General features: G+C 44.9%; 1 protein-coding gene across 1 annotated transcript in view; it reads left to right on the top strand.

The window, feature by feature from the left end:
• rras2 (RAS related 2) overlaps positions 1-18,982 on the top strand; it is a 24,473-nt gene extending 5,491 nt beyond the window's left edge. Inside the window, exons 2-6 of the mRNA XM_083697497.1 lie at positions 13,471-13,558; positions 14,124-14,226; positions 15,363-15,471; positions 16,446-16,564; positions 16,937-18,982. Of these exons, the coding sequence (XP_083553623.1) occupies positions 13,471-13,558; positions 14,124-14,226; positions 15,363-15,471; positions 16,446-16,564; positions 16,937-17,024 (507 nt within the window). The 3' untranslated portion in view covers positions 17,025-18,982. The remainder of the gene's footprint in view (positions 1-13,470; positions 13,559-14,123; positions 14,227-15,362; positions 15,472-16,445; positions 16,565-16,936) is intronic.
• Positions 18,983-20,889: the final 1,907 nt, after the last annotated feature.

The raw sequence follows: 20,889 nt of genomic DNA, 5'->3' as shown, positions 1-20,889 counted from the left end.
AAACATGGATTATGTGCTACCAACCATAGCCATGGCTATTCAAAGCAAGGGAAATATAGATAGAGGGATGTTGTTGACTTGTTGGAGAAAAGCAGTGTGTATGTTTACCACTTGTGTTTGTCTCACTTACTGCCCACAACTTCACCCCAGTCTACACAGGGCCCCTCTTCAAAGGCATTGCCGTCACTTTAGGTATCCTGTTTACTGTATGTAGAAATCTGGCTGGGCCTGAACTCACACCTTGTACCCTTCAAGACGCACGCAAGCACACACACACGCACGCACACACACACACACACGCACGCCCCTCAGGAAAATAAGACTGGGTTGACAGTTACTCAAAACCCACAACAATGGATGACATCTCTCACCTTGCAGGGTATAAGAGTTGTTTTTTTCCACATTGCGTTGGGTGCTCAAGTTTTCTTTTCTTACCTTTTCTCAATCCGTTAGAAACATTTCCAGTTGATCTCAGGGGTTTTACAAACAGTGACTTTACACAGGCTCTTTCTCTTTTCCCGGGCAGAGTATCCCAAGTGCATGTGTTTCTGTTCAGATAATCACTTCCTAGCATGAACAGGAACAGATTAGAATAAGGCTGGCTGGCCTGGGGCTGTGTCTGGTTTAATGGTCTGCACAGGGGGAACATATGCCTCCCATCTACTAGCTCACACAAATGACATCTGCCGGAGGATCTGTCGCTCATACTAACTAGCGTCTCCTCTCACTTGTCCTGATCCATAGAGTCACATGCAGACAGGGAATCTCAATGTAGGACAACAGGAATAGTCGTGTTACATCACCTTCAGTCCATAACCCCTGACTACGACCCCAGAGTTCTCTTTATGTGTGTATGATGTATGTTACTTGTTATTATAAGAACCTCTAAGGGTTGTGTTCCTATTGAGAGCAGTGATGGATGAACAGGAGAGAGAATACAAATTGGTAGTATCACAAGAGATTACTTTTTCATTTGCAAATTGTCAACTGTTGAACTAGGCTGCACGTTTGTCAAAGAACATTTCAGATCCCTCAGTTGCTTTTTGACTTGTAAGGTTTCCTTGAGGTCAGGTCTACCAATGATGGGGCAGTTGTAGATATGGAGGCCTGGGCCCTTCTCAAATCTCCATCCTTTGTGTGTTAGTGTGTGTTATACAGCACATGCTCAACCGGGCAGGCGTTGGATCAGATGATTCCTCAGCAGCCTCTCCTGAGGCGTTAGCCAGGGCATGTGCTAGCTAGAGTGATGGTGGTCTCTGTGTAGCTTATTGTTCTGTTATATTACAACCCACCATGATATGTCTCTTCCTTGAGCTAAAATCTGTGTCCAGTGTGAAGCCACTGTTGTCCACACTGCCCACAACAAGTTATTGCATTGCAAGTTATAACATTTTGCTTATCGTCTGGCCCATTATATGTAAATGACTCAATCTAGCTAAAAGACCTTCAACAGTGCAACCTCATACCAGCTAATCTTATACCTGATCTTGCCACTCATGCCAAAATGGTGCTGGTTGTTTGGTTTGGGTGGAGCTGGTTCTCAGCTTGTTAGATGACATTCCATGCCCCTGCCTGTCATAGTCCATGTAGAAGCAGGACCAATCAAATGACACTCAGAGGAGAAGACAGAGGAGGCAGCAGGGAGACTCTGAGATGACTTGTGTCTGAGACAACACTGGTCTGGAGTCAATCCCCGGGCTGGCCGGCTCCAACAACAAACACAGTAGTGGCAGTTACACAATTGACAACCCACAGCCTATATTATCCCCTCTGTTTGTTTTGCTTTCATTTTCTCCTCAACCTCTCATGCTCTCTCTCTGTGACAATGTCAACCAGGATTAGACAAAAATGGCTGTCCCTGTAATTCACTGGACTTGATGTAAAGCCTCAAATTGAAACTATATCAAAACTAACCAATGAAATATATGAGATTGTACCAGTGAGCCTGCAGGCACTGTGAAAATGAAATAGAAACTAGGCGTCCAATAGCATCGTAGGGGCAAGATGCAGGCACATCAATTCTTGACCAATGTGTCCTATCATGATACCATGATCGCAATAGGAGGCAATCCTCTTTTCTCTGACGCTCCCTGGTGTTATGTGTGGACTTCAGAAGAGCCAGTACTATGTGTGTTGTGTGTACTCTGAAGTGTCAGAGCCAATACTGTAGTGCAAACTAACAGACACTACACATTCCCCCCTCCCACACCCCTCAGCACAGCACTGCAATTTGACAAAAATCTAACATGAAATCACTCTCCAATGTAGACACTCCTCCCTCCTGAGTCATGCTGTGAGGACTGTTAATTGAATTATTAATGGTTTTATCATCAACTTCAGTTCAACCTGTCAGATTGTGTTGGTGTCTGAGTCAGGTCTCCTGCTGTTGCTTTCTCCCTGCTGCCTGTCTGTCTGTCAACCAGGGCAAGACTGACTCACAGACAGACAGGCAGACAGGCAGACAGACAGAGAACTGTGCGTACTTGGGAAGCCTTGCATGCGTGTTGTCTTTGATAATCCCTACTCTATTCATCCCTGTGCAGATGTCTGTGTCAGAATGACAGGTCACAGTATCATGCCCCGCATCGCAGGGTCGTGTAACAACACAATTGCTATGGGAAAAAATGTGATGCTGTGAAGCTCATATGCCAACTCCCCTCGAAACACCTCACCCAAAGTCAGTCTGACAATTCTAGGTTCTGTAGGCAGTGACAAAGTCTTCACGCATTTTGGTACTGATTTTTTATTTATAAGGATAGGGATGTATTTTTGCTGTATTATTTGTCATTATTTACATTAAACATTGTGAAGATGATTAAATAAGACTGCATCACTGCTTTCTCAACAGTCCAATTCTCATATGGATGTGTATCACTATATAGATATAGTAGAGAAGAGATCTGTCTCCTCACGGAGCTGTGTCAGAATGCAGCTGTACCACAGGCTTGTCTGTTTCACAGTGTCCTGTGACTAACCCCTTTTGTACCAGAGGGACGGGACAGGACAGGCAGGGTGGTGCTGGTGTGGTGTCTCTCTCTCAGAGGTCCTGGTGCCGGGACGTCCCGCCACTGGATGGATGCCCAGCTCTAGGCTGGCGGAGGTGGACAGTTGGCACAGTCATGGCAGGCTGGGTTTAGACAGCTGAGCTGACTGACTCATTACTGCAGGGCACCTGTTGGCCAAAGGGGGAGAGAGGGGAGGGGGGACATGGAATGGAACAGCCCCATCATCAACAGGTGATGTAGTACAGCATGAATGACTCCCCATCTGTGTCCATGACAGTGGGTGAGCAAGCGGGTGGCCTCTGTATGCCCTGGTCCTGGGCCTGTCTTATTGTCTAGCTCATAATGTTTAAGGTTTGGGCTAGGATAGAGAGAACTTATCAGTTATCAGGGGTAGATAGAAGTGGAAGAGGGGGCGAGAGGGGAGGCTCAGCTGCTGCTCTGTAGCTGTTCTGCTGATCTGAGAGGCAGGGTCACACTGGATGTGGCCCTACTATGTACTCTACACCAGTTGGTCTCAACAAACAGAAATGAAGGAGACTGTTAAGTTGGCACGAGCAAGTACACACCGAGTCAACAGCCGCCTAACAAGTGTGTTTCATAAAAGTTTGGTATGTCTAACCATAACATTCTCCTTTATCCTCCTGTGCTTGACACTAGAGTCATTCAAAGTGGCCTAGTTTAGGAGGCAGAGAGCCCCACAACAAAACCAACATTAACCCTAACCCCAAGTGTTTCTGATGATTTGAACATGACTAATGGGAATTTGAGACGGTCCAGTTCTTTGTTTGATTTAGCTTGATCTATATCCACTTACCTCACCGCTGGGAACTGTTTGTGGAAGTGAAATGTATCACCTATATTTGTCATGTTGTTACGTAAAGGGTTTGTGAGGCTGGCCTAGCGGGGTTGGTGGGCGGGCAGGCAGGCGGGAAGACTGTCCTGGGAGCAGGAGAGTGACGCCCATTAGGTCTTATTTATGAGGAGCTGCCTGCTGAGGTAATAACATTTCCGCTGTCTGCTGCGTTGTATGACTGCCTGCCTAAAACGGTAATGGTGCTGTGTTCCTGACACACTGCCAAGGAGAGGCCCTCATTCCCTCTGACATATCACCCTCTCCTCTCGACAACAGTCTGGAGCGCTAACAGCGCTAAGGATAATACACAGGAGTGCTACTACAAGAGACAGAGGGAGATAAATGTGTCAGAGGAGGTAATGTACAGTAGGATATGTGTCACATGGCAGATATTACTACTGCTAATGATAAAGGTTGAGTAAGGAAGAAGTGGATGGTTGAGTGGAGGGTGGAGGACAGGTCACTAAGCACACAGGCAGAAGGTGTGTTTGACCAGAGGTGGTCAGTAGGGACCCTGGGTGGGTCTCGAGATGTTTTACCCTCCTGACATGGCTGACCCATGTTCCAGCCCCTCAGTATCTCAACACCGAACCCATAACCCCATGGTCCTTCCTCTATGTGTAGTTTTAACTTCCTGTAGTGGGAAAACAACCCTGTCCTATCAGATTATAGTTTACAAGGAGGTCTTATCAGTAATATTTACCCTAGCCATACTGTGGTGCTCTTGATAAACAAGCCTGTGTGAACAGTGTGTGAAACCAATGTCCTGTTCTCATTACCTGACATGTGGAGTTGGTTCTTCATCAACAATAGACTTCCCAGAGATATCTGACTCTGTCTCACTGTGGGAACGTCAGAGCTCAGCTATCACACTGTGTTTGGCTGATGCCTTGTGTCAGCTTCTTCCACATATTTACTGCTCTTTCTCATCATATTTCGCCCGTGTTTGTTGCATACATACACTGTCACATGGGCCCGAACTTCACCCACCCCAACAAAAGCTGCCATTGATGAAGATTCACTAGAGCAGAATGTGGTCGGGGGCTTACTGTGTCCAAAGAGACTGACTCTAACCATAATAACTTGTTTCTTTTTCTGCCCCTCACAGCAAAACTCGGAAGGGCCACAGAGAAGGCTACATCAACAATACCACAATGGTTAGGCTTAGCGCTAGCTTAATGGGGGGAAGGGGATATTGGAACTACTGTCACATGACTAGCTGGAACTACGAGGCTTGTTCACATAGCTCTCTTTCTGCCACACTGCAGGCTCTTACTGTATAACTGAGGCCTCCTACTATATCTGAAATGGTCTGGTGTGATGAGAGAGTATGGCAAAGAAATAGGTTGTGGTATTGGTCGCCAATGTGTGTTGGCATGAACATGTACAGTTTGCTGGGTGCTTTCAGCTGGGATGGCCGGGGGGTAAGCCAAGGTCTTTTAATGGCTCCTCTTTGATGGCGCCCTTTTGAGTGGGTTCAAACGCAGCCAAAGTCCAGCACACACACGCTGATATTTAGCAGGCTGATTGAAGTCATAATGCCACTGAGGGCAGGGGAAGATAGGGGAGGACATTACCCCCAACATTACCACCCCCCCTCGCCTCTCCCTCTCCCCCCAAGCTTTAGACTCAGCAGGAACTCTCCCCTTGTGGAGTAATGCTGTACCAGGACCCGAAGAGGAGAATGGACCAACCAAGGCCAGCAGGACATATGCTTTAGCTACCCCTGCAATTCTATGTCAGCAAGCTACTATATGTCTCATGTTTGAGCTTAGACTAATTTTTGCTTTAGCTGTTGTTTAGCTAACAGTCATGACTTAAGTCACATGGGCCCCTTAGCAACCTGACACAGGGCGGCATTTAGCCTCTCAGAGGCGAGGCTAAATGATACTAACCTTTGCTGTAACTGATGTTGTCCTGCCTAACATTCAGTCCAGTTAAGCCCAGAGAGGAGTCCTTAGCCGACTGGAAGAGGTGTTGTGGTGGAGTGCATAGGAAGGCTGAGCTACCGCGGTGAATAATGCCCTGGTGAAAGTGAGTAGGTTTAATGACTAATGTTCAGCATGTGCTGTTTTTGGATGCTGAGTAGTTGGGGAACAATTTTGAATAGGTATAACACCACACTTCATGAAGTTGTCGTGTTTTGAAATTAAACACTCCAATAGCATTTACAGTGATAAAGGCTTCCTTCAGTCTGAGGAGAGAGAGGGGTCACTCCCTGCTGCCCTTTTAAGGAGGTGGACCCATTGTGTTCTCTCCCTCTCTCTCTCTTCATGTGTATTAGTTATTGAATAATTGACCTTTCTGGTTTGCATGAGCTCATGGGAAAAGTGGGTGTTTCCCCAGGAAGTGGAGGCCTTTCTCACACACACACACACACTTACTCCCTCTCACTCAAACTCTCTCACTTCACACACACAAAGTGTAAATCTGTTCTTGGCTAGGAATCCCATGTCTAGTCAAATAGAGTCACATATGGAGGTGAATAATGGAGCAGTAGAGAAGTTGTCTTTTGGACACGTAGGGCCCCTACGCACCCATCTGCTTCACGTTAACCCCTAATTGTGGATACGTGCACTAGGTGACGGATGATTACTGGCGGCTGCTGAAGGCTTGTCCAGTCCCACAGGTTCAGCAGAGGTTAGCCCTGTAAGGGAAGGGGGAGGGAAAGGGGGAGGAACACAGGAAATGGAGGGGGGAGCTGAGTCCACAGCTGCCTCAGATGACACTCTCATTGTTTACAGGTGTTTTGCTTACTCTGAGTAAGAGTTCCACTAATTTAGGCTGTTCTGCACTGTGCTCTGGGACAGAGATCAGATGAACTCAACTGGACTATATTCTGAATCTGAATAGTATTTATGACCCACTATGGCTATCATACCTCTTTCAACCTAGTAAAGTATGACTGAACTTGCCCAATTCATCCACAATCAATGATTCCTCTTGTGGATGAGGAAAGATATATAAAGTGTTGACTGATTTGTATCAAAGTGATGCCCCAGTATGAGTTTTGGATGCTCCTACAATAATAAAGGTCAGGTCCAGTTCCCCACTCCCTCTCCCAGGCTGTGCTAAGCTCTATTAGCCCTGAAGGAGCCCGGTGAATCTCCAGACTATGCAAATCCCCGGAACAGCTCCACTTCAAGGGTGGAGTTGTGCAGTACTTAGAGAGGCATCTGAGAGAGATTAACCCAGCTCTGGAGTAAAAGCAGGCGTGTGCCACACTGGGGACTGCTCTGAACTGGCAACGTTCAACTCTCTCTGATGGTGCATATGAGAAGTCACCAAAGATCATCACTCCATTTGCATGCAGACCCCTCATACTTTCTGTGAAGTGAGATTAGCATGACGTGTGGATGCAATCAATGTTACGGTAGACTGCTGTTGATGTGTTCGAAATGAATGACCTCGATATGACCTCATGAAATGATCACATGAGACACGGGTTGTATCTGAGTGGCTTGATCTCTATTGGTGTTCTAAGACAAGGGAGGTAGATGAAATGAAAGGTGTGGTGATAGATTGATCCATCAGTATCATACCATTGGCAGGTTGATGTGGTGATAGATTGATCCGTCAGTATCATACCATTGGCAGGTTGATGTGGTGATAGATTGATCCGTCAGTATCATACCATTGGCAGGTTGATGTGGTGATAGATTGATCCGTCAGTATCATACCATTGGCAGGTTGATGTGGTGATAGATTGATCCATCAGTATCATACCATTGGCAGGTTGATGTGGTGATAGATTGATCCGTCAGTATCATACCATTGGCAGGTTGATGTGGTGATAGATTGATCCGTCAGTATCATACCATTGGCAGGTTGATGTGGTGATAGATTGATCCGTCAGTATCATACCATTGGCAGGCTGATGTGGTGATAGATTGATCCATCAGTATCATACCATTGGCAGGTTGATGTGGTGATAGATTGATCCATCAGTATCATACCATTGGCAGGTTGATGTGGTGATAGATTGATCCATCAGTATCATTGGCAGGCTGATGTGGTGATAGATTGATCCATCAGTATCATACCATTGGCAGGTTGATGCTTGGCTGGCTCTAGACAGTCTTAGTTTAAGTGCATGTCTTTAATTTAAATGACTGCACTTGGACCTGGCATCCGGTGGGCAGGCTGACAATTGGCAACTTACACCTGTCATCCAAAAGAGACATTCTAACCCCAGCCCACACCCCACACACACACACACACACACACAACTCTACACAGTGTCCTGGTCCTGTAGCCCTCGGCCCAGCCATGCTGTATGTCGCTTTGTCAGCAAGAACAAGGAGCAGGGGCTGGAATTGGTCAAGCTTGGGCGAGAGGGGGAAGGCATAGTTATGGGTTGGGGGGCAGGCTGGGGGGGGGGATGATAAAGTTGCAGCTGTTGGCAGAGTTTTTCCTGGGATAATACAGTTTTCTGACAATTTAATGTACATTTTCTCATTAAGAGGAAGCTCTGGCTTCTCGAATTACAAGTCAAGGTTCTGTGAATCCTCATAGGCGGCATGTAGGCAAGGTAATTAACTCCTGACTGTGTTGTTGCTTTATTTGTTTTAGTCCACTGTGTTCATGGTTATTATAAGTAGGCAGGCATACTGTTTCCCTCAAATATGTGTGTTTTTGTTAATTACTTGCCTCGGGTATTTTGTGAATAAATCTCACACTTTTTCATCCACGGCACTGGTTGTGAATCTATGCTGGTGCTCTGGATGTTTATCTGATCTGCTGGATCAGCTAACAGTAAGTGAGAGTACTACCCAAAAGAGTGGGATGGCTGTGTCAGATAGAAGAAGGGGCTATATATAGCGCTGGTAAGCTGTTTGTGTGGTGAGGAAGTGGGTGCATGGTGTTAGCATGGCGTTTATTGCACGCCTACACATATCCTTGTTTTCCCTTTGGTGCAGATGAAGCTGCCAGCCAGCAGTCGTAACACAAGGATCTGTTTTATTTTACTGTCTCTCAGACTCATCGCTAGGCTTTGCTAGGCTAGCAGCCGGTGACTAGCCTAGCCAGACGACTCCCCAGTGCTGTAGTGTACACCATGTTTCAGCAGCTGTGAGTCATCACACGGTCCCTCTCTTGATGCTAAACAGACCTCGAATGTGTTCAGAGTGGGAGTGGAAGAGGGTGGGAGTGTATAGCTGGAAAGTTGCAGTGGAAATGAGTGGCAGTGGGACTTCAGTGGGAGGGTAGGTAGGGTAGGGGAATATCTCCTCTGTGACATCACCGCCACCCAGAGGGCTGTGACTGGGCCGGCTGCCCTGGTGTGTAGGTGGAGTTTCCTTCCTGCAGGGCTGAACGGAGCTGTAGGAGCGGAGCTGTAAGAGGGACGGCTCGGTGGCCCCGGCGCGGTGCTCCGCTGAGTTCGCTGAGTCCCTTCCACAGGAGACAGGCCCTTTCCTCTCCCACAATCCAGTGGGGCAGGGCCAGCTCGAGCCCCACACACTTCTCTCGTAATCATCACTCCACAGCTGACCGCAACACACACACACAGCGCGTATGCACACACAAACACACACACACACATATACACACACACTCTCTCTCTCTTTCTGATGCTCATATGGAAAATGAAAATGTAGCTAAAGTTGTCTAATTGGTGCACACTGGAACGGAAGTAATTTATGGAAGGATTGGGTGAACTCGGCTTTATGCAAAGGAGAATGTGTCAGACTACAGGAGCACTCTGTTTTGTTAAAGAGGGATTTAACCTCAGAAGTTACTGCTGAGCTGCTTTTTTCTTTAAGGATATGAAAAAGGCTCAGCTGCCAGTGCAGCGATTGGTTAATTCACTTGAGAGGGGAATATTTGCATTTCAGAAGTGTGAGCAGGGAGTGTTTTTCATTTCCCAGTGGCATCTGTGTTGAGGTGAGACTGAAGGTCAGGGCACTGCTCACACAAAGAGAGTGCACTGTGGGAGGTCGATGAGTAGGTGTGTGTGTGTGTGTGTGTGTGTGTGTGTGTGTGTGTGTGTGTGTGTGTGTGTGTGTGTGTGTGTGTGTGTGTGTGTGTGTGTGTGTGTGTGTGTGTGTGTGTGTGTGTGTGTGTGTGTGTGTGTGTGTGTGTGTGGTGTGTGTGTGTGTGTGTGTGTGTGTGTGTGTGTGTGTGTGTGTGTGTGTGTCCAGCCAGACCAGACTCGCCCCTGGAGATTGGGCTACTGACCATTCCGCACAGTGTCCGCCATCTGGGCAGTGATGGCTGTCCAGTGTTGTCAAGGAAACGGCAGTGTGAGGCAGGTGGTCATTGGAACATGTCGTCTGATTTTCTATTTATAGTCTTAATACACACCACATACCCTGCTCCAATATTTTGTTTCCCTTAACCTTTGTTGTTGGGTATTTGTTTCCATACATTGATGTGCGTGCTTAGCAACAACAGAATCCAGTTGCTGTCTCTGCCCAGAGTCAACCTCCCAGTAGGAGTGACCCTGATGAATATGGCACTAATGGCTGATGTACCCAATAAGTCATATGATGATCAATCAGACATATGACTCGACACGCCCGCTAAGAACACTTATGTCACCATGTTTCTGGGCACACTGAGTCACGGCATGATGACGTACCGCTACCCATATCTGCCTGGTCCTGCTCTGCTGCTGCTGCCTCATCACTCGTGGGAACCAGCACAGAACTGGCAGGCCTGCTAACTGGCAGAGTGGAGCTCTGCTGGTAGACAGTGCAGAGTGTGTGGAGGCTGAGTGCTCTGTCTGAAGTGTAGTAATGAGAGAGTAAGGAACTGAGGTGCTGTGCTGTGCTAGAGGGTCAGAGATTCTGCAGGTAGACTCTCTCTCTCTCTGCAGGTAGACTCTCTCTCTCTCTCTCTCTCTCTCTCTCTCTCTCTCTCTGCAGGTAGACTCTCTCTCTCTCTCTCTCTCTCTCTCTCTCTGCAGGTAGACTCTCTCTCTCTCTCTCTCTCTCTCTCTCTCTCTCTGCAGGTAGACTCTCTCTCTCTCTCTCTCTCTCTCTCTCTCTCTCTCTCTCTCTCTGCAGGTAGACTCTCTCTCTCTCTCTCTCTCTCTCTCTCTGCAGGTAGACTCTCTCTCTCTCTCTCTCTCTCTCTGCAGGTAGACTCTCTCTCTCTCTCTCTCTCTCTCTCTCTGCAGGTAGACTCTCTCTCCCTCTCTCTCTCCCTGTAGTCACATGGGCAGTGTAGTGTGGTGGAGCGGGCTGGCTGCATACGCAGGACTGCTGATGAATTATTTAACAGTGGTGAGTGGACGTGATAGAGGCCAGCGTGCACCACATACAGAGAGGAGAGACGAGGGAGACGGGGAGAGGGGGTGATGGTATGAAAAGTGAAGAGTTTGTGTGCCTAGGAGAGAGAAATACAAAATGTGTATGCAAGTGTGAGAGAGACATGGGGGGGGGGGGAAGTATAGTCACATAGAAGGCGAGGAAGAGGAGTTGGTAGAATGTGAGCAAAAGGAGTTGGTAGATGGAGAAAGAACTACCTCTAAAAGATATTGAATGTTGTTCAGCCAGAGAGACACCCATGTGCCATGATTCAATACACATAAATTATCTTATTTAATCCACTACAAGTGAAATGTTCCCCCCTGTCACATGATTGCAAAGTAAAGGAAAGATGATGGCATTCATATAAAACAAAATCACCTGTTTGCTTCTTATCTACCAATTTGAATGTGTATTTGTAGGCAGACGGTGTGTCCAGCAGTCTCACAGCCAGCCCATGGCCCAAGTTTGTTGGTTTGATATAGGACATGCTTTGTAAATAGTTCTCAGCTGTCACCACTTAACTAGTCCCAGGGGAGAGGTCTACAAAACATGGGAAATATGTGAAAAATGCGTAGCTTCTTTTTTAGGTTACTAGACCTGCTCACACATGGGGACATGGGTTCACACAAGAAAGACAGAATCAGAGCTTCATTAACTGCCTTAGGAAGCCATCAGTATAATACTTGGAACTGAGGAGACATACTGTAGATGTGTCATTGACACAAACGTTATGTTTTGGTCATAAACACGCTCGCGGGCTGACCTCTTTTCCAAAGCCTGCCTAAACAGAGAGCTGACTGGATATGTGAGACTGTATTTACCACGGCTTTCAAAACAAATGGAGCAGGACAGTGTGTTTAGGTCCTGCACGCTGCTGCTGCTACGTAGTAGTAGTGTAGAGGTCAAAGACGTGTTCTGCCAAGTTACTCAACAACACAAGTGGGTGGTGTTTAGTGTTTACTCTCCCCAGAGCCAAAGCCTGTTTTGTCCACAGACTCTCTTGACTCTACACTGCCTTCGGAAAGTATTCAGACCCCTTCACTTTTTCCACATTTTGTTGTGTTATAGACTCAATTTAAAATGGATTAAATTAAAATAATTTGCCATCAATCCACACACAATACCCCAGAATGACAAAGTGAAAACAGGTTTTTAGAAATTTCTGTAAATTTATTAAAATTGAAATATAGAAATACCTCATGTACATAAGTATTCAGACCTTTTGCTATGACACTCTAAATTAGACACAAAAATTAGCTAAAATGCAAAAACATCATCAACAGATCACTCAGTAAGATGAATTGAGTCCATCTTAATGCAAGGATAATAGTTCATGTAATTTTGGAATTAATATCTTTGTTTTTATAGGGTCTCTGATTTGCATAGGAATCAATTACTCACTGTGTAGATTAGGATGTCACTACCAACTGAGCAAAATTCATAATTTTCTCTTGATCCTGACAAACTCCCCAGTCCCTGCTAGTGACAATCATACCCATAACTTAATGCAGCTACCACTATTCTTCACACGAGAGATGGTGCAGAAACTGCATTGCATATGCTGGATTTGCACCAAACTTAATGCTTTATAGTAAAACCAAATAAACACATTTCCAGCCACTTTCTTTGCTGTATCACTTGAATTCATTGTTGCAAACGCAATTATGGATATGAGAGAGATTGTTTTCCATTAAGGGAATCTTTTTGGCTACTTGGTTATAGACCAATTTTGTAGAGTGACTGAGATGATGTTATCCCATCGACTGTGCTTTTTTCTCTCCACCATTCAACATTGTAGATTTTTGTAAGTCTCCCCAGGCTTCAGGGTCGCATTCCTGAGCAGTTTTGTTCCTCTCATTTGCTCAGTTTGCAATGACAACCTAATCCACACAGTGTGTAATTGAGTCCTATGCAAATCAAATATCCTAGAAAAACAAAAATATTAATTCCAAAATTGCATGAACTATTATCCTTGCATTAAGATGGACTCAATTCAACTTATTGAGTGATTTGCTGATGAGATTTTTGCATTTTAGCTAAGAGTGTCATAGCAAAGGGTCTGAATACTTATGTACATGAGCTATTTCTGTATTTCAATTTTAATAAATCTACTGACATTTCTAAAAACCTGTTTTCACTTTGTCAGTCTGGGGTATTGTGTGTGGATTGATGGCAAATTCTTTTAATTGAATCCATTTTAAATTGAGTCTATAACACAACAGAATGTGGAAAAAGTGAAGGGGTCTGAATACTTTCCGAAGGCAGTGTATGTCTGAACACTCAAGTCATACTCACTCCTCTCTCTCTCTCTCTCTCTCTCTCTCTCTCTCTCTCTCTCTCTCTCTCTCTCTCCCCCCAGTCTTACTTTGTTACTGACTATGACCCTACGATTGAAGACTCGTATACGAAGCAGTGTGTGATTGACGAGAGGGCGGCCCGGCTCGACAGTAAGTACACCCAGTACAACAAGCAGCAGGAATCTGACCATAACACACATAGTTTTGGCTGAACCCACCCTTCACTGGCACAGAAGAGGTGGTAAAAGAGTAGTCAGTTGTCTTTACTGAGACTCAAACAAGGACCATGCTGCCATTCCGCTGACATGGACCCTATAAACCACAGAGGAAACAGTAGTAAAAGTACTGTTAAGTCATAATATGCCTTAGAGGACCACTTTATGGTAGTAACTGACAGTAGTAACTGACAGATGTTTCTCATCTTTGAGGTTTGGTGTTGAAAAATAATAGATATGGAGCAGCCAAAAATAGAATGAAAGGTGTTTTAATGGGTATTCAAATGCATGGTACAGTACATAGACTCAAAAAGGCATAAAGTCCCAGTAACAGAGGTGAACAAATGGCTAACTGCAAGATCACACACACAACGTATTTCAACAGATTTGGTGTACAACAACATCACACGTTGCCTTGACTGTACCGTGTGTGTGTGTGTGTGTGTGCCCGCGCGCACATGGATGTGTGTGACTAACGCAGCTGTCCCTGTGATTGTTAGTCCTGGACACGGCCGGACAGGAAGAGTTTGGAGCCATGAGAGAACAATACATGAGGACAGGGGAGGGCTTCCTGCTTGTCTTCTCAGTCACTGACAGAGGAAGGTGAGTGACAACCCAGTCACGTGCCATCCTCACACTCTCTCTTTGTTTCTCTCTCTCCCTCTCTCTCGCTCGCTTGCTCTTTTGTGTGTTTCTCTCTCTCTCACACATAAAAGCATAGATCTCTCATTCACTCTCTCGTTCTCTCTCTCTCACTTCCTGTCTCATTCACACCTACTGTCATTCGCTTCTGTTCTCCTCTTCTTCCTCCTTCATACACCTCTCATTAATTGTAAACCCACCCACTCTAAATACACATGGTTTCTGGCTTTCAATGTAAAATCCCCTGAAATATAACAGCATGATCAAAATGAATGGATACCTTCAGCCTTGTTCCGTAGCTGTGTGGTAGCCCTGTGACATACACATACACACACAGACACACACACTCCCTGGTCCCTGTGCCCCCCCCCCCCCCCCCCTCCCTTATGTTTATGCTGTAAACAGCCTTTCCTTCCTCTGTTTACATTAGTCAAGTCTCTCCAGGTTGACTTTGTACTCACTAAGCTGCCCGCACTGGTCCTGGGCTTGTGGTTGGATTCTGTTCTTCTCTCGGGGGGGGGGCATTTTTATATATGCCGTTTGGTTCAGACAGTTAGCATGGCATTTTTGTTACGGCGAACCCCTTTCAAGTGAATGGGTAGCATAGTGGCAGGGCAACCAACCCTCCCTCCCTTTATAGTCTATTGTAGGGCATCCCTGTGCTGAGTGTGTTCCCAAGTTCACTAACACTTCACAATGTTCCGACAGACATTTGCAGAACATTGCAGGCAGCACCACAAAAGTTGAATGACTTCTCCCTCTGTGCTTCCTGGTCCCCCTCACCCCCCTGACCCCCCTGATTCACAGACACATTGACCCCATCTGCCAGGGTGCTGTGGGGGAGGAGAAGGGGGCTGAGGGGTGGGGTGGGGTGGGGTGGGGGGGACATTCATGTGGTGGTGAGGCTGCATTCCAGGGAGGTCTGAGGGAGATGAGAGAAGTCCACACTAGCTTTATCTCTTTGTGTGGAGTTGTTATATGGAGCAGTTTGTAGCTTTAATCCAATTCCCTACTGTCTCTGTCTGTCTGTCTGTCTGTCTGGGTAACTTATTGGCTGAGGCTTGGTTGTTGAGTGATGCTGCTTTGTGTTTTCACAGCTTTGAAGAAATCTACAAATTTCAAAGACAGATCCTCAGAGTCAAAGACCGCGATGAATTCCCCATGATCCTTGTAGGCAATAAAGCAGATCTTGAGCTCCAGAGGCAGGTGAGTAGTTCCCAAATCTCAGAGGTCTACATTGAAAGAAACAAAGACTATCCACCAGACTTCAAAATCAGGGAAGATAATGTGTTGTTTACATTTTGAAATTGGAAAAGGGATTGTGGCTGGAGCTATTTTGGGTAAACAAAGAGGGAGGGAGGGAGGGAGGGAGGGAGGGAGTGAGAGAGAGAGAGAGAGGAGCTAGCGGGAGAAAAGGGGAGCAACACATTTTGGGATTGAGGGTGGGAGAGAAGAGGAGGGAGAGGGAGTGTATGAAAAGGAGAGAGCTCATTCTGTTGCCTTTATTGGCATGCAGCTGCAGCTCACCTCCTCATATGACTCCAGACTGCCATCTAGTGGAAGAAAGAAACAAACCACTTCAGGGTGCTTTTGACAGATGTGATGTAAATGCATTGCATTCCTGTTAAAATTGTTTTTTATCAACGGCATTTAATGAGGCTGTTGTTAGCATTGGTAGCACACGATTCCTTCGATTACTTGAAAGTCTAAATGATCTTGGAGTGATGTCTGTAGTCCTTTTGTTGAGGACACTCAATTCCTTCTATTACCTTCAATACCTTCTATTATTGACAGGTCAACATGTAGACCTACACATTTTTTATGTTAGTTTTATTTTGCCGTGAGATCTTTCTTATCTAGTCTTAGACCCGAAGCAACTATCTTGCTCTGTTGACAAAATGCAATCTGTTACAAAATGCAATTGGAAAACATCAATGAAAAACATTAATGCAATAACCTGTTATATCAAGGTTTATAGGTCAAGTTAGCATAGCCAAGATCAATTTGGCCCATGCTTTTCCTTAAACCAACATGCAATTCTCAACCTCACCAGCAGATGACACCAATGTCTCAATACAAATGCTTTGGGGGCCTCTCCTGCTGTGGGAATGCAATCTCTTAGAACTAGATTGATCTCAGATATATGTTTCCCTGCCCGTCCCCACCTCTCCCTCCCTCAGGTGACCCAGGAGGAGGGCCAGCAGCTGGCTAGACAACTGAAGGTGACATACATGGAGGCCTCAGCCAAAATCCGTATGAATGTAGACCAGGCTTTCCACGAGCTGGTTAGAGTAATCAGGTGGGTGTACTCACTGACTGACTGTAGATGGCACCACATCCCAACTATACCATGCACACAGAACTAAGGGGTTGTTATTGTAGTAGTTCAGTTGTTCCAGTTCTTTCACTGGTCCTTTTTGGGAATTTTGCTCAACTACTGTGGTCAGTACAATACTGTGGTTGGGTAATGGAAACCAACAGGATGTGACCTCACCTGAACTACAGTCAATCTTAAAGTCCATATCCTGTGAGAAAACAATACTCTGATACTGAACAGGTTTCTCTAATATAATTTGAGTAAGGCAGACTAAATGCGTTTAGACTCTGTTGTTACATTTCCTCGAATCGCTCTTTCTCTGCTTAGTTGAATAAGTGCCCCCTCACCTCACAGGAAATTCCAGGAACAGGAATGCCCACCCTCGCCGGAACCCACGCGAAAAGAGAAGGACAAGAGTGGTTGCCACTGTGTGATTGTCTGAGTGGACCTTATCACTGTCACTCACCCAGCTACTGTCACCAGTCCCACCCCCTTGCCTGACATCACATCCTGTGTGGATGACTGACCGCTGCCTTCTCCACGTGCATGACTTCAGACAGCCGCTCCTGTGGTGGCAACCAGGAACCGCTGCTCCCCTCCCCTTCCCCTGGACTTCACATCTAGAAGAAACTGACAACACCAAATCTTAAAAAAAACACCACTCTACCTTCAACATAATCCAATTCATATGAGAAAGTCCTAACACTAAACATTGCCTTTTAAATCAGCTAAACGATATAATTGTTTGTATCCCGAAGGACTTTTCTTGCCTTGTTGTGACATTTGTACTTTTTGCCGAGATTGAATGAGAAATATATCTATCCAGAATGTCAAAGAAAGTTTTTTTTTAGTTCCCAGTGACTCATCAAGATAAAGAGATGATGTTATGAAGCTTTGTGTATGTTGTGCCATATCCGTTTTTACTTCCATGTGCTAATCCGCTACTGTACATAAGTGACATTTGTTGTGATTTTGAAAAGCGCATTTCTAATGACTTATTAAATCGCCACAGTATGTGAGATGATGAGTTTGGTTTGACATATATGAACATAAATGTATACAAGTATGTACAGTATATTCCTAGATAGCCCTTTATATGCCTAGAAGTTCTAACTTAACTTTCCAACGTCTGCAGTGGATCCATTTCTATGTCTATGGATGCTGCACTGGCCAAATACAAACATGGCTACTGTATTTGCTTTGTAAGGCTTATAATTCCATGATATCAAGCCATCTGTTTTATTTATCTAGCCAAGTTGTTCAAGTCTGCCTTTCTCTGACTCTTACCTGTTGCTGTCTATCTCAGAGGCAGGTTGGCCTAATCAGAATTAAAAACTTTTAACTCCTTTTTTAACCTTTGTCAAGCAACGTGACCATGAGTAGTATTTCAAGTTTCAAACTGAAAATGATGATACAGTATTATATCAAACACATTTCATAAATGTTCACTTTCTCCAATCTGTGTAAGATCAATATACAAAATGTGTTCGAAAGTCTGTTGGAAAATAGTAACATTGTGGTCAAGTAGACAGAGGAACTGTGCACACTCTGTTACAGCATTCCAATGATATGGTTGGTAAGTTGTTACATAATCCTTAAATTATTCTTGGAGATTCTGTTCAAGTGTTTTCAAGGTGTTTTGATGTGGCTCAGGGCCAGTCTTGAGCTTGGTTGTGAGTTGTCTCCATGACAATCCCAGGTGGTGATGCGTACAGTGCTCACCTGTCAGACAGGAGACTCACCTGACCCCGTACCTTTACTGTTGACATCACCACTAAGACAATTAATCATTTAGTTTTGTCTTCCTCTTCCTTATGTGTATTTTTGCTGAAGGAATACAAATGAACTCTTGTAGTGTTTTGTTATATCATCCTGTAATATAATAAGACAAAAAGAAAACCATGGAAGTGATTCATTGATGGACTTGATTAAATGTTTTTACTATATACTTTTATACATTATTTTCTTATCAAACTAGTTGCCAAGTATTTTTATATGTTTGTAAGTGAATATGCTCTCACGGCACATCTGTGTCTATATGTAAAGAGGAATATTTAATTATCTCACTTTGTTTTTAACTGAAGAAACTGTAGGTCTACATTTGCTACGTGCTTGATCAAACTGTGGTGAAGACCATCTCCTCCTCTGGTGGTTTGGTGATGGCCATACCTTGGCCTTGACAGTCCTCCACTGCCTAGTACATACTGCAAAATGTCAACCAATGTGTGTGGGAAAAGAGCCTCCTCTCTCTCTATCTGCCCTCCTAGCAGGGTAGAATACTCTCTCACTCTCTCCTCTAGGTTGTAGATGATGTGGCTCACAGAAACAATATTCTACTGATTGGTGAGTCTGAAAATACCACATCCCCTCTTTTGGCAGATATTATGTACATCCAAGTCATATTATTTTTGACTTATTATTATATTTTCATGTCCATGCCCCTTTGCCCCATGTATAGCTCCTGGTGCCATAATAAAATATGTGATTCAGCCAACTATAATAGAGAAATGTTCCTTTTGTTTTGAAATCCTGTATGGGGTTTAACTTGATCTTATATCTACTGTATGTTTTGTTAAAAATCATGATAACTTAACAGCTATTGTGGCATACGTGTATATTAATTTGCACCCATTCCATATACCATAATAGTTTCCAAAATGCTGCATTGGAATAAAACATATCCCTCTTTAATCTTGAATATAGACCACTCATACTGTCCTCACCAGTAACAATCATGTTGTGACTCTTCCTCATTCATGTCATGATGGTCAAGGGTCAGGGTGTGACCCTTACTGTACATGTGAGGGAAGCATTCTGCTATGGTTAGTGGCTGACCTCAGTGATGGTTGTTACAGCCACCTCCATCATTGCTGCTGCAATATGGGGTCAGCCTGCCCAGCGCATATCTCATTGGCTGCCTCCAGAATGTGGCACACAACTCTCCAGAAGATTGCTGCTGGACACGGGGGAGCGTTGCCATAGCACCCTGAAGATCCTCTCATAAGTCAACACACAAGACCTACAAGAGATTTAGTTTGAAAAGAACCCTTGAAGATAATTCCTACATTTTGTGTTCTCTGTGGCCTTAAATTGGTCTGAGTCATTTGTGTAGTGTTGCGGGGTGCTCTTGAAGAGCTCTTTCAAAGCAAAATCATCACAGTTAGTGCCATGGAAATGTGATTACTATTCAACCTGACTTTGTAATCACATTATGTAAGGCCTGACCGCTCTGACACTCTGAAGGAATCCATGGATGTAATCTTGTGAATGAGTGTGAATGTAACACTCTGTAAGTCTACATGGGGTACAGAAGGTCCTCTGAAAGTTTCTGCTTCATCTGAATGGCAGTATTGACTGGTGGACCAGAGGGCTGTTGTGGCCATCCTTACCCTTTCACATAAGGCTGGACTCATTAATAGGAGCATCATACATACAGTAGGAACTTACTGTAACTACACAGGCACAAAGAAACATAGGTTGAGCTTATCTTTTGCTGTTGAAAGTCAGTGTAACAGAGGACACCGTTTTGTCACTGCAGAACTTCTGAATCTACCATGTATTTTGAAAATCCTCCCTCAGATCATCTTCAGTGGTATTTTATTTATATACTGGGAGTTGGGGTTTAATTTGTTATGGCTCAAAAAATTACACAGAGGATATTTCAAAAGTGAATCTAATTAATTCTGATTTGGTGCTGCTTTTCACTTGCAGAAAGGAGCGGGGTTTTGAGCAGGAAGCCATGGTGACAGTTCATGCTCAGGAGACTCATTTTGTTTCCACCATCCCAAATCAATAATGCATGAAAAGCTGTGGAGATGCGTCTCAGTTGGCTATGGACCCTAGCTCCGCTCTCCATACCTTTGATCACATCCATAGAGAGGGGAGGGTGGAGAGAGAGGAGGGGAGTGGAGTGAGAGGAGGATGTATAGGATGCACTGTCCCTCAGTCATTCTGCCTGAGTGGTGGCTACTCCTTATTGCTGTTGCTTTGATACAGTGAGTGGGGACAAGTATGGCCACTGAGAGATTACTCCACTCTTGAAGCACTAGCCTACATATGATACACTCTTTCCACCTGGCAGTCCGACAATCATTTACATTCCACTCAGTATTACACACACACACACACACACACACACACAGAGAGACAGACAGACACATACAGTACTGTAGTCCTCAGAGAAGCAACTGTGCTAGGGTCTGTGAGGGCAGGAGAGAGACATTGAGAAGGAGAATGGATTATTGGGTTGTGGAGAACATTGTTATTTCAGAGGAGAGATCTTAGACAATTCAATTATGCGGAGTGAA

The sequence above is a fragment of the Argentina silus genome, assembly GCF_951799395.1.
Source record: "Argentina silus genome assembly, chromosome: 2".
Taxonomy (NCBI): domain Eukaryota; kingdom Metazoa; phylum Chordata; class Actinopteri; order Argentiniformes; family Argentinidae; genus Argentina; species Argentina silus.
The sequence above is the reverse complement of the archived record's forward strand: the minus strand, read 5'-3'. Positions and strand labels throughout refer to the sequence as shown.